The 15,008-nt window shown below is 43.8% G+C and overlaps 1 protein-coding gene across 10 annotated transcripts in view; it reads right to left on the minus strand.

The window, feature by feature from the left end:
• PHACTR1 (phosphatase and actin regulator 1) overlaps positions 1 to 15,008 on the minus strand; it is a 413,139-nt gene that overhangs the window by 23,276 nt on the left and 374,855 nt on the right. For all 10 annotated transcript variants that reach the window (XM_075416933.1, XM_075416934.1, XM_075416935.1 and 7 more), the window contains one exon: positions 1,400 to 1,455. In XM_075416933.1, the coding sequence (XP_075273048.1) occupies positions 1,400 to 1,455 (56 nt within the window). The remainder of the gene's footprint in view (positions 1 to 1,399; positions 1,456 to 15,008) is intronic.

A 15,008-nucleotide genomic window follows, 5' to 3' on the forward strand; every position in this document is an offset into this window, starting at 1 on the left:
CTGGCATCAGTTACGTTGCAGGTTTCCTCCGCCCTCCAGCTGTTCTGCTACCCTCCCATGAGACAATCACATCCGGATGTGCCACCTGCTTCCCCAGTTTCTGCCCCTGACTTTCTCCAGCTGCCAGGCACGGGAGGTAGGAGCAGACGGTAGGAGCACAGCGATCAGAAGGTGGCTGGCCCCCAACAAATGGCTTTCCTGGAAGCCTGGGCCTCGCCCACGCTGCTCCGCTGTCCGGTCTTTTCTCCTCTTTGCACTGACAGTGGTGTCTCTCTCTGTCTCTTTGTCTGCCACACATAGTAACATGAAGAGATGAACAAACCCTGCTGAGCACTAACACTATCATTAACTCACTAGGAATCTGATTTTGAAGTATTTAATCCATCAATTCTGCTAATTTTCAGAGAATTAATCTTCTGCTACCACATTTTTATGATTCCATACAATGCAGTTATTTGAACAACGAGAGAAGGTAAATGGTGGACCTCCCTAAGGAGACTTACAGTATTTTAAGGTACCATTTAGGAGTCCTTTTTTCTGTAGTAATTTTTAAATTTCCCTGGAATGATGGATTTACCAACTTAAAAAGGGAAGAACTTGTTTCTTTTGTTTTCTGTTTCCAAAGAAACAACAATTAGATAAACACCCTTTTTTTAACTTTTATATTCAAACCACTTCAATGTGAGTAAAGAAACTGTCTTTAAAAGTAAAGTGAGTAAAGAAACTGTCTTCTTCCCTATTCATTCACGAGTTTACAGTATTCGTGCTAGATCCAGTCCTGCTTTCCTTGAAGCTGGTGGCAAAGTATCCACTAACTTAACTTAGACCAGGCTCTATAAATGGTATTTTGTCTGTTTAAAACACCATTTAATGTTCTGGGAATCTACCAGCAAGTTTTTGGCTGATTTAACGGAAGAGTTGCAGGGGAACTTTTCAGGGAAATAATCCTGAGTCACACTGGTTTCCGTTTTTAATTGAATAAAGCCTCCACCTAGTCTAGATTGCTGTGAAGGTTTTTAGGAAAAACAATCAAGCCATGCCCTAACGTCTTTACTAAACTATAACAGGATGCTCATCTGTGTAAGAGCTGCATAAAGGCTTTTCAGAATGACCGACCCTCTGTTTGGAACAGGATTTGCAAAAGAGATTCAGCATCTGGGTATTTTCCCCATAGATTGTTCATTCTTGTGATTTTACTGACTCGGATTTTAAAGAATTGTTTCTGCAGCTCTAGATGTTGCTACCGCCTTGCATGCTTATTTGCATTTACGATGCACTTAATTATTATTAATGATGCACACACAGAACAGTTGATGTTTTATAAAAAACACCCAACACACATCCAAACTAACCCAAACTAGCTGGCTTCAGGTTAAACGTCAGCAGTATCAGGACTTACGTTTCAGGATGTTCCTCTGCTCCAATTCTTCAGCAGTCGGCCTCTGGCTCAGTCGTCTGCGAAAAAAGTCCAAGATCAGTTTTTGGACCATATCACATTCTCCTCAGTTCTCTGTCTTGAAGAGTTATTTTGGGGTGTGAAAGGCAGAGCAGAAAGCACTGACACTGCTCCATTATGTACTTGGTACGCCCAGACCATGCGTGACACAGACCATGCTTCGCTTTCGCAGCTTCCTCTGTTTTCAACTCACGAAAGACAAAGTATGTTGTGTCATCTTAGGCATGACTCTCCTACCCCTACCCCAGGCAGTGCTGCTGCAGGCTAAGCTACACAGATGTCTTCACTTAATTTCCTTCCTCCCATGCCTGCTTCCTGACTCCTGCAAGTATTTCTAGCTGAGACCCATCTAACCCCCTCGCTGCCCTCTCGCCAGCCTCCTGACTGCGCCCTGTTTGTTCAAACAGCGCTTGAGCACACAGACAGTCCACAGAAAAAACAAGGGGTGGTTTGGCAGCACCGAGGGCAGAACAATAGCAGCCCTCCTCCTCCTCCGCACCCTCGCTTCCCTCCTCCTCCTCTTGCGGCTTTTATTAAATCTTCTATTGAAGGATCAGCGTGACTTGCTAGTCAACCTGTTCGTAACAGGGTCACAACAAACGCAATCTAATTACAAATGGGGACCCTGAGCATAGAAATAGTCTGAATATTCAGAATACAAAGCAAGGGAGAGAAACACAAAGGGGTCTTTGGAAAACAAAGTAAACCAGGGAGATGACATCAGAAGTCAACACTGCTGGGCCTCCTCATACTCTCCTCAGAGTCAATGGGAGTTTTGTCAATGGTGCCAGCGACAGGACAGAGCCTCCTCTTCCTTCAGACATGGTCATCCAGAGACGTTCTCAACTTGGGGGCCCCAGTCTCTGCCAGTTGGCTCACCAGTTCCCCTGTGAGGTATCAGGTACTGACAGCAAGCGTGATACGAACGCCAGCTGCATGGCTCCATCTTCTGCCATGAATGCTTTCCCGGACCCGGGGCACGGCAGCTCACGGCAGACTGCTGACGGGGGTCTGTCTCCACAAGGCTGGATGAGGGATGTCTGACAGCGGCTCCTCCTAGCCCCGGGGCTGAGCCGCCACTCCAAGGCACGCATACATCCCCAGCCTTCTCCAGAGCCAGGAGCTCACCTAGGCGCCAGGTCGGTACCCCTGCCGCTCACACCGTGCGTGGTGCACAGGGCTGAAGCACGCAGGGTGCGTAGCAGCCCACCCCCTACACCGGCTACATGAAGGCAGAAGTGCTACAGGCATCTGACTCCATATAGCCTGAGGATTTCCACCAGCAGAGGTGATACCAGCCATACGTCCTCCCGGACCACCTTACACAATGAACACAAAACACCAGAACATGGCCCTATGGCCAGTGGAGAATTTGGTGCCATTAGCTTTGTCTCTTTCCCACAGCAGACTGAATATTTATCTCACTAGAAAAGTGTTGAGAGGGACAGAAACTCATCCTTACTTTAGAAGTAAAGAATGTCTGCAAAGTACTTTGAAAACAGAAAGTGCTATTCAAGTGCTTGCTATTACCATCTTTAAGATACAGTAACTGTTGTTAATGGGAGACTTCACCTTAGGCCTATGAAGCAATTAAACTACTCTATTTCTAGCAGTGCATGAGAATCAAAAAGTTGCCACTCTTCGCCCCACCATGTGTGTCTGCAGGAATGGAGTAATACAACATTTTTAATCCACCGCATCGTGATGCTTTTCAAGAGGATGCATCAGAGGGATGTTAAGGACAGGCCCCAGCCATCCAGTGTGCAGATGCTTTTACAGAAACAAACGTCACACTTCAAGTAAAAGGAGAAATTAGTCTGAAGAGAATGGTCCTGAAAAGGTCCTCTGCTTTCCAAGAAAAAAGGGATTGAAGGACTCAGCTAACAGTTCTGTTAAGAACAGTTCACACTGGAGCGTTTGTAACAAAAGGCAGAAGTTTTATCTATCTACACAGGTGATTTATGAAAAGGACCAAGTCTTCTGTGTGTTTATGGGGGTACCTGCCATGAAGTAGATGCATCTAGTGATTATGCCCCTGTACTCGGCACTGGTGAGGCCGCACCTGGAGTACTGTGTTCAGTTTTGGGCCCCTCACTACAAGAAGGACACTGAGGTGCTGGAGCGTGTCCAGAGAAGGGCAACGAGGCTGGTGAAGGGTCTAGAGAACAAGTCTTATGAGCAATGGCTGAGGGAACTGGGTCTGTTTAGTCTGGAGAAGAGGAGGCTGAGGGGGGACCTTACTGCTCTCTACAACTACCTGAAAGGAGGTTGTAGTGAGGCAGGTGTTGGTCTCTTCTCCCAAGTAATGAGTGATAGGATGACAGGCAATGGCCTCAAGCTGCGTCAGGGGAGGTTTAAGTTGGATATTAGGAAAAATTTCTTTATGAAAGAGTGGTCAGGCATTGGAACAGGCTGCCCAGGGAGGTGGTGGAGTCCCCGTCCCTGGAGGTGTTCAAGAAACATGTAGATGTGGCACTTTGGGATATGGTTTAGTAGGCATGGTGCTGTTGGGGTGACGGTTGGACTTGATGATCTTAGAGGTCTGTTCTGACCTATGATTCTATTTAAACAAAGCTTTCACTTCACTGTGTCATTGCTTCCACACAAGAGGACAGAGATTTCCTCCAAGTATGCCCTTGGTTTTATATGCACCCTCTACTCCTGCGCTGCTCGGAGACCTATAGACTGTGGGATTCTTCCTCATGCTGCGTGGCAGAGCCCTTAGTAAAAGCCAGCCAGGAATACCTGTGAACTGTGTTCCTCTTTGAGAGTCAAATTATTTTGGGGATCCCATAATCCACCCTTTTCAGGCTGCAGTGTGCTTCTGCCTAAATGAGGACCATCATTTTCAAGCAATACACTCACGTGGCAGAAGAAGCCATGATACTTTCAATAGATACACTCTGGAGATCTGAAGCTATCTGCGTTCATGGGTTGTCGATGGCTTCTGGACTCTTACGAAGCCAAGAATTTTTAATAGGGAGACTTAGGCAGTAGGAAAAGATAAGGAGGTACCCTCGCAGTGTAACAAAACAATGACTGGTCCTTACAGTGCAAGTGGCGATGCACAGTTGGAGGAGAAAGAAGGTAACGAATAGAAGCTGTGGAGGAGCCTGGCCTCCAGTACCAGCGCCTGTTTTCATCTCCATGAACTGCTGCTACATCCCCATTTCCATCATCCCTTTTGGACTGACTGAGCCTGCTTCTGCTCCCTCGCTGTGAGTCCCTCCTTTATGAGCTCTTCAATCAAACCAGTCCCTTCCCCAGCCCTTTGTTTCCAAGCTCTCACAATTATTTCTTGTTCTCTTGCTTTTCTAATTTCATTTCTTGCTGCCACAGTGACCTCTGCCCCCAGATTATCTTTGGGCTTTACTGACAGCTCCACCAGTTCCTCAGAACAGCTTTGGTTTAGTTCTTTTTTCTTGCCTCTAAACTTCTAGGTTTGCCAGATGTTCAACAGCTGTTAACGTTACCATCTTCGAAAATCTTGATACTAGTTACTGATCTTGTAAATCAAGCAACGTAAGCAGCTATTGCTTTGTTACCATGGCTGCAAAGATAAAGGTTTTTCCCCACCAAATTTCAGTGTATCATCTCCAGTGTGCCATTCTGATCTTGGCAAACACCAGGCGTGACACCTCCCCTCTTCCACCTTCCCTCCTGTGCTGCCCAGAATGAAAACTATTAATGATGGCCACCTATCTTGCAGAGGCTGATTTCAGTAGTTTTGATTGCTGGATTGCTGCTGTGCCTCATTTCATTTAACATCACAGGGGCTGCACGAGGCTGTCAAGAGGCCAGAGGTCAGGAAACAAGTGTCTCATTAGCAGCACGATCAGAATAAACAGGAGAAAATGGAGGTGAGGAAGAAGCCTGGTGCAACAGCAAAGAACAGATCTGCTTCTGAAAACTGGAAGAATCGAGTGGGATGTGCCGTGCTGCTGTTGATCAGAAAGGTAACTCCAGAGCTGTAAGAGCATAGGTGTCTAACCAAGGAACAGGCAAGACAGGCCTTAAAAAGTAACAATCTTTAACAGCGCTTTCTGTGTCTAAAATCTCTTGTGTGAATATGCTTGTTCTTCACTGTGCCATCCATGCAGTTTAGCAATAAGCTTCAGGTATTCAAGGGGATAGGTAGGTTGGTTTGTTGTAATTTGTGCTTTGCAATGTACTGCCTGGTTTATACTTCATATATTTTTGCAATACCGTTAATATCGGTTTTGTAAATATACTGGCAAAGGTTTTACTACAAAGAAAACTTCCCAAGATTTATGGTGAGGTAAAGAAAACTTTGCTACAATTTCACTGAAAAAATAACATCCAAATCAGATTGTCAGTGAAAAATAAAAGTTTGCTCAAATTTACAAAGATAAACTTGACAGCAAACCAATTTTCTGAATTAATTCCCTGCACGACCAAAATGCACCACACTTCTTCTGCTAAAACTATACAAGAAGAGCCAAGCAGCTCTCCATAAGAACATTGTGTGGTGGTGGGTTTTTGTTTGGGTTTTTTTGGGTTTTTTTTGAATTTGCTCTGGGCTGGGCACATCATGGTGGACGAGTCGGAGTTTTGGGGCAGGAGGGACAATGGTGCAAAACCCATTACTGTAGATTCAAAGTATTGGCTGGTGGGGTTCTAATCTCTTCAGGGAGACAGAGGGAAGAAAGGCCGCTTCTTCACTGATGGATGCTACTGTGAGAGCCTGCCCAGCAAACAGAACTCAGAATGGGAAGTTTCTGCTCAATGTGGCAGTGTCCTGCTGGAGCAGTAAAAGGAAAAACTGGCTGTACATCTCCCCAGGCAATACAAAACACTTAAATTAAGAGCCCTCAAAGTGATGCCTACCCTGCTCTGCAGTGTGGCCATAGCCAGAGGGCTCTCAGGACAGCGGCCAACCGGTTGTGGGGCCGAGGGTCAGATTCTTGCAGCTCTTGTGTCTGGTGGCACCTTTGAAGCAAGGCGCTCCTGGCTGCCTCGGCTGTCCGCTACTAGAAGTCATGAGTTTTCTCTCCTGAGTGCCTTATTTTGTTGTAGATGAGCTCTGACAAAAGGGCTGGTTAACGCCATCCAGCTCCTTGTAGTGTGAAGAGGATGGTGCTGGACATGTGTTTCCTGGGTATCAGGAATTCATCTTTGCCTCTGTCTGGAGGGCAAGAAAATTTAAGACCTTCATATGGGGTCGTCTGTAAGTATAATGGCTGGATATAGTACAGGGCTTGCTGGAAAATGATGCCCCATATTCTTGCCAGGCTTGTTAACTTGGAGCATTTGCAGATACAAGAGGCAGAACCTCAGCAGCTCTCCAGTGCTTGAATGGTGGCATCTGGTGTGCCTGACCCAAGAGCAGGACTGATGGGCAAACAGGTCATAGGTGGCCACAATAGGGCACGCAGCAGTGTGGTGAGGTGTCCAGAACATCCCCAAAACATCTCGGAGCCCAGCCAGACTCACACAGCTGTTCCTGATGACACAGGTCACCCTGATGTAAAATAACTTCTGAGCGCAGTGAGGCATAACCTCTGGAGCTACCCTTCATTTTATTCTGTAGATGCAAATCTTTTTACTCAGTTGCACCTGGTTTCATATCACCCTAGAGGCTGCTCTAAGAGAGGAGTAAATCTGAGCCGGGCATGTGAGAAGCCAGCTGCTACAAAGCACTGCTTGTCATGTTGCTCTTTAGTTGGCATAAATGAGCACAACCGAAGCCAGTATGACTGCGCTGATTTATATCAGCTATATAATTTGACATGAGGAAAATTCAATGGGAGTAAAGAGTCTTACTGTTGCTTAATTTAGCTTGCCTTTCCCAATAATAATGTTGATAGCAAAGCAATATTGATGAAGTATAGGCTACCAGGGGCTCTTTGCACTCCCATGCCAAGTACAGAAAACTGGAAGAGAGGAACAGAGAAGAAGAAAATCTTGTATTTGCTTCTGCCAGTTAACTGTTAGCAGAGGGCAAGAATGAACTACCTCCTTTCCTTACGTCACTGCACAATGAGCAAAAACTATTTGTAAGCCTGGACGTTCACTTTCTCTGTAGTATCAGCCCAGATATTGCCAGCCAGACACTAGGGTCCACAGAGAACTATCTTTCTCCTAAGAAGATTTATAAAATGGGATTAAATATTGTTTTATGAATGAGCGAATAAACTGAAGGCATATTAAATAGAAAATCCCTACCAAAGAAGCAAATTGAGTTTTACGCCATTACGATTCCTGTACTAGACTCCATTAAGATGTTGGCTAATTTGTAGGATACATTATCTCTTCCTTCAAGCTCACTTTCCTATGTGACAAGTCTTCTGGTATCAGTCATGATAATATGCCTTATAACTCTTTTTCCTGAGAAATTAAGGCAATAAAACCATAAGGAGCGTTTGCCACGATTCAGTTACCATGTAATGACTGCTCTGCACTTCCCTGTTGATTTTAAACATTCAGCCCCTGGGAGATGGTGGTGCTTCTCTAGCTATAAAGAAGCCTGTGGCAATGGCTAAAGCAGACCAAAGCAGGTAGAGACCCCTGGTTCATCCCTGGGTAAATGGGTGAAGGACCACTAAGACACATTGTGGATGAGAACTACTTAGACAATTTTGGTAGGCAGTGCTTGCTTTTGGTGAAAACCTGGTAAGTATTGGTTGAAGATTTAAGTACTTTCTGATGGTGCTTTACTGGTAAGACACTTCTGCTGTCTCAGCATCCCAATTTGCTCTCTGGGCTGGACCACCTGGTCTAGGACTGCTGCAACAGTCCCATATCCTGGTGGAGAGAGGCAATGCCTTTGCTCAGCAGTTCTTCCTAGTGCACCTCAAAAAATACAGAGCAGTCTGGTACACGAACCAACTGAATAACAGCTCCCGTAATATATTTGCAGCTGGGCTCTGCAGGAAAATCAGATTTTCAACTAAACTTATTCAGATTTTTATTTAGGCTCTAAGCAGTCTTTTACTACCCCCCAAAATTATGCTTATCTCAGACTTGGTTTTGTGTTGAGAAACAGCTTCAATATAAACTTTAAAGCCTGCCTAGTGTAGATTGCGGTGAGGATTTTTAGGAAAACTAATCAGCAAATTTTCTGCTTGCTCAAGCATCTCTGGATAGTGAAAAATATAACCAAGCTGGCCCTTTGTTTAAAACTCTAAACCTCACCAATTTGCTTTCTCATTCTTTAGCCCATGTGAATCCATTCTTGATTCATAGCTCAAATAATGCAGTCTTTTCTGTTTCAGCTGACTGAGGGATTGAGGAGTTATGATTTTGATTTACTCTGGGGAAAGTTACAAGCTCCCCAAGAAAGAATAGGCTGCCCAGATTAGGTCTCCTGGGGAAAGAGAATGATATGAAAAATGTAGATTTCGACAATTCATTATGTCTACATAAAGCTAAAATCTTGCCTCTCATGTACAGAACATATTTCTTTAAAATCCTCAAATAAAGCAGAATCATCTTGTGCCATGAACTCTCTATTTTGTTAAAAGAAATAAAGGAATGACTAGATAGTCTTATGACTCGGAGTTGAATCAGAGTTTTATAGCTGTGTGAATAATGGACATACCCAAGGCATCAATCTTTCATTAGACCACAGTATCACAATGCAGACACCTGCATTTTCCCAAGGAAATACTTAATTTCTTATTCATTTCTAAAGATAAAGCCAAGTAGTGCTAGACACACAAATTCAGATTTTGGTCCCTTTTTCAATAATACTAACTACAAAACGCTTACTGACGTGGAATGTTGCAAGAACATGCAAGCTCACGTCTCACACCTCAAGCTCTAAAATGGAGCCTCCTCTGTTTCATTACCATACTGTTTCACTACAACAAACTTTTTAGCCAAATGCTGGCTGGTCATATAAAACATGATCACGCAAGTGTAAATGATTTAAATAAAAAAAAATAAGGGGGCATTGTGGAATTAAGATAGTTATACCACATGAGCTTTGCAGCATTAATTTTCAAATCTCTCATCACTGATCCCAAGAACAAAATATCCAACAACTGCAGTAGGAAACAAAGAACAATCTTTTTTAGAGAAGGGAATTTACTAATTCAAGAACATATTTTTGGAACAACAAAAATGGGATATTTTTGAGTAGTAGAAATCCAGAGGGCAAAATGTACTAAATCCTGTTTGAAAATCTAAGCATGCCAGAAAAAACAGATGGATGTTAGTATCCATTGTAATAAAGAAAAAAAATGTTCTAAAATGTTAGCTATTGTCCTTCTGTTGTCTGTATGGCATTGTGAGAAGACACTTGCTTCTCCAAATGTAATAATATTGAACCAAAAGCTGATTTTACACAGATAAAGAGATCATAATTCACACTTCAAGGTCAACCCATGAATGACTTGAATAACATGGCACCACGAAAATCAATCTGAGCTGAAGACATGCTTGCTATGTATAGGCTATGTATAGGCATTATTGTGTCTGGTTTGTTTTAAAATCTGTTCTCTCTATAGTACTATGGTTTTGTGTCTGTGACCATACCTACAGCAATGAGTCTTTAAAGATACATTTTGGAAGGAAAGATCTAGATGCTAAACCTTAGAAACATTATTTGCCTTACTCCTTATAGTAAGCTACTTTTTTCTGGTTAAAGACAATGTTCCTTTCCTCCAAACACTAGTCTTTGGAGGATTCTGCTGCCATCTCCTGCACCTACCCAGTTTTGAGGTGTAACCTTGTATTTGGAAGACTGTAGGATACCAGATCATCATTAATATATTTGCAAAGGTGTCCCCAAACTTCTTCTGCTGAAGGGCTTCCTGAACTATCCTAAGGACCGCTCTGCCAAATAACAGACTTGAGGCAGGGGCCCAGACCACTTCAGCTCTTTGTCACCCAACCAAGCCAGTTGTGACTGGAGTTGTGTCACCACCCCTGGTGTTTTTAGCAACTTGGATTAAACAAATTTGGAGTATCCCTCCAGTCTGCAGCACATGGCCATTTCTTACCATAAAAGTTACACTACTGAAAGCAGAGCCATCTCTGAGCAAGAGCAAGAAAAGCGGAGCTGCCTTCCCTCTTGGCATGTCCCCCTGCCCTGGCTCCCAGTGCTCAGGGAAGCTTGCACAGTTGAGCATGGTTTGATACAGGAATAAAGTAGTTATTCCTGTGCATGTGTGGTGGCCTCGGGACAGAAAGAGGAAGCTTTAAGCAGGAAGAATGTCTGCAGGGCCAGGGAAGAAACCATGGAAGGAGGCTGAGGGATGACAATGGGGAGCACAGCCTCACTGCTCAAACCTTCCACAACCCTCTAAAACCCCACTGATCTTCCCCAGTGCCCCTCTCCTCTAATGATCCTCTTCTGAGAAATCTGCTGCCACAAATTTAAATTTTGCCTATGCTGAGAAACAGCTCCTGGCTCCGAGGGAGGGTTATGGGATGAAGCATGTAATGGAGGAACCATCTTCCCTATACTTAGCTAGCATGAAGATCAGGCCTCCTGATGGGCCTCTGTGGACCACAGTGATTACATGGTGATTATATACGGACCACAGTGACTGCATGTGCATAGCCTGTGCATTAGCAGTTATCTTACACCTTTAGCACTGTTAGTATGCGATTTGCCTAAATGGAAAAGCAATTGCACCCTAACTTCTTATTCACATACTCACTAACACAACTGTAATCCTAAAATACCAAGCCACGGACATTTAAAACATGTAAACAAACAAACCCATTAAGGGTGGCAGTCCAAATAATCTGTGACCATCATGGCAAATCTCAATCCGAAATGCAAAAAGCTGTTAGTATTAACGAAGGAAACCTGGGTGGAGAGCTTCACCAGCTTGCAGACAGCAAGCTCAACAACTGTAGGGCCAACCTGAAAAAGTCTCCTCTGCTACCACAGCAACGACACACCACTCAAAGAATGGAGAAACAGGAATTCTGTATATCCCCTGACCATGTTATTTTGTTATAGACCATTTTACCAGTGCCAGCATGAAGAAAGGCAAACAAACAATACTGCAGAAATCAAATAAATCTCCAAACAGGCACTTTACATTGGTAATGTCAGAAAAAAGCAACTTAGCCGCTTTCTGAGAAATGAATCAAAAGCTAAAATGCTCAGTGACTTGGAACAGCCACAATACAGGAATTCCAAATAAATGCTTTTATAACAGAAGCTGGCAGCATTAGCAATTCAAAACCACAATAATTCCGTTTCTGGGAGTAAAGATGTATAGGAAACAGCATGGTGCTCCCACTTTGTCTTGTTACTGAAGTGAAAATTCCTGGAAGTGAACAAATCCGAGAGCTTTGAGAGTGATTAACTATTTTGTGCCACAGGGATTTCAGACCCCTAGACTGCATGAAAGGCGGATAATAAATAGTAGTGAATTACTGCAAAGGGCTATGGCTTAAAATGTGCACTTGAAGATTAAAAATTAGGGCTGGGTGAAATGTTTGTGACAAACAGTAAAATTGCAGAAAAAATGAGTTCCAGTAGGTCAGAAACTATCTGTGAGGTGAGGCAAAACTTAGTGAATAGTTTCAGCTGAGAAAAAAATTCACTAGACATACTTTTCTTTAAAAAAAAAGAAAGTTTAAAAAAGGATTAAAAAATGGCATTCAATAAAATATTTGCTTCTGACCTGAAATGCTAGTTTTCAGTTTGTAATAAAAAATGAATGCCTCAATTTGCTATTTTTATTCCATTTTCCGTATCTCACTTGTTGATTATTTTGTTCCATTTGACCACCAAATGCAAAAAGCCCTTATTCAGCCAGCCCCAGCAGACACAACTCTTCTTGCAGTAACTGCTACAGTAATTACAAGCACAAAAGTACTGAAGCAGGTTACAAGGAGAGCTCTCCCCAGCAGCCACGTTGCCAGCTGCAGCACAGATGTCGGGGTCATTCCTAGCCATTCAGTGGTCACATCTGGATCTGTGACACCTGCTGACCAGACTGGGTCTTTGTCTACATTTTACAACAGTGATTCTTTTCTATCTGCATCACTGTTTGTGAATTCAGTTCTTACCTTTCTAGAGAATTTCATGTTTCATCACCTTACCCAGAGATCTGCTCATTGTATTAATTCCCACCTTGTTCAAGAACACAACCTGATCCCTTGCAGGTGGTGTGTATTTAACACCTTCACTGCCAGTGCCTGCTTTTGCCTCTATGCACTAGCAAAACCTAGAAATATTAGCACCTCATCGCACATCAGTGAAAACATGCTAAAACATGCTGCACCAGAGACAGAAAATACCAAATTTTTAAAGAAAAAAAAAGAAGAAACTATTCACCTGGTTACAATTAAAAAACCCCACACGCCTTAGAAAACTGCATTGTTGTTATTTTGACAAGACATTAAACACAATTTGCTCATAATTATATCATCACCTTTGGTTTAAATCTAGTGGCCTAAACGCATAAGAAGATATTTTTTCCTCAGGAGAATTCTTGTCCCACCTGCATTTTCCTCTCTCAAAGTCACCGAGACACAGATAATTACCCGGAGGCTAACTTTGAACCATAAAGTGATAATCTTTTTTTTGTTGTTGTGGCTTCATTAAGTATTTCCACAGCAAAACAAACGAAATGTTACAAAGAGGCTTACTACATTGAATAAAGATTTAGCAGCAGGAATCAATAATCTCCAAAGACCCTATTTCCAGGCAAATACTCTTAACTTAAAGATAAACAAAAAAAACCCCATGAAACAAAACACTTCCAGAGGGACATACAAGCTCTATGTGATACACTGAGCAGGCTGCAGCCTTTCTCTTCATCTTCTGCATAAAGTGACATCAGCTTTTTCCATTTTCTCCCGTAAGTTTCCAGGGCTCAGTTCAACACCTACCGAAGTTCCTCCACTTTTAGTTTTCCAACTAATACCAGGTGCCTGTACTCCTGCCCGCACATTCCCCAGCTCCCCCTGACGCTCTATCAGTGCACAAACCTGCTTCATTATCACGCTCTAGCTGCTGAGGGAGACAAGTAGCTCTTTCATTGTTTTTTTTTCTTAATTAGAGCTGATGTTGAACTAAGGAGGGGGAGGGCATGCCCAACGACACCTTCCATTTTCCTTATACAAAATGGGAGAGAAACCTGTTCCTGGCCCAGCCGACTTGAAGAGTCATTTCTCCTTTACACTTTAGACACTTCACTTCTTAAACCCCACTGGGACAGTGTCGTAGATGTCCCTGTGACATTTCAGACGCGGGTGCTATTAAAACCCGGTGGGTTTTTTGCAATTCTTTATCCTCTAAAGAAAGACTGCCTTAAATTGGTGATTGTTTTTTGAGCTCCTTACTGGTCTGAATTGTTTATGTAGCTGGCACTCAGGCAGAGAGGCTGAAGACAGTTAATACTTAAAACATTTTGTATGCAAGAGAGCAAAGTTTGTTTGTTCATGCCCGCTGACATGCCACAGGAGAAGCCTGGATTTTCCCTGCAGGGCATGCTCAGATGCCAGGACTGAAGCTACCTCTGTCCTGGGCTTTCGCTGTCCTGGTTTTGTGGCAGCCGCTTGTTTTCTGCATATCCAGCTGCAGCGAAGACAAGGACAGAGACAGCGCAGGGAGTCAGCACAGTCAGCCTGACAAAATCCCTTCCGAACACGTATCGCTGACGCACAAAGTGTTCGCACAACTGAAAACTGCGCCTACTGCTATGAGAGGCTGCAGATTGCCACAAAACCATGCTGGCAGGGGTGGCCTGGGCAAACAGATACAGTGCCTGCTTCCTAGCATTGCTCAGCTTCATGATGAGTGTAAAACATGCCATTTCTCACGCATCAGCACTGAGCCGAAGCAAAAGAATACACTCTCTCAGTCCCTCCTTCCAGCCCCCACTGGCCACAGCCATGGGGACTTGTGCTTTGCTCTACAAGCATACTGAATGTACATCTGCACATCTTGAGTGTTTAGCCCACTTTCAGGACTGGAGATTACCTAGTGCTAGTAACAACTTTGCTCCTGCTTGACAGCAGTGGAGCTCTGCCGAGCCCAGCTAACGAACACCAGCTAACGAACACCAGCTGCTAAGGAAGAGGGGTGAAAAAATGTCTCGCAACTTCTACACTCTGTCAGCTTTTCAAACGTCGATGAGCAGCGGTTTTGGCAAAACGTGCATCAAAAATATGCTTCCATCCTATTTTCTTACTAGAGCCACTAGAACATTGCTGTGCACTGTGCTCCTGGGGATCACTGCTGTTGTACAGCTACCAGACGGCACCATTGCAGGCTGTCCGGGGTGCTTCTCAGAGGAGCAAGGTCCCGATTCCCCAGATTGAGAAAGAACAATAAATCGCTGTTTGTCGTCTCTGGAGCCACCCAGAGAAAGAAAGTTTTGAAGGCAGATCTTAAGGCTCTCCTTTGGATACCCAGAAAAGGAGAAAAGAGATATACAAGGGTGCAAGGAATTTAAGAATCTCTTGGAAGTGAAACTGGGACTTGGGGTTTTTTTTTACTATGGCAGAGGTGGACTGAGGGGATGGGGAAGTGCAGGGCTGAGATAAATGCTTCTTAAGGGAAGCTGGGCGTCTGGAGTTGATTTCCATGTGAATTCAGTGTGCCTGTGAGAAGTTC

The sequence above is a fragment of the Opisthocomus hoazin genome, chromosome 3, assembly GCF_030867145.1.
Source record: "Opisthocomus hoazin isolate bOpiHoa1 chromosome 3, bOpiHoa1.hap1, whole genome shotgun sequence".
NCBI lineage: Eukaryota > Metazoa > Chordata > Aves > Opisthocomiformes > Opisthocomidae > Opisthocomus > Opisthocomus hoazin.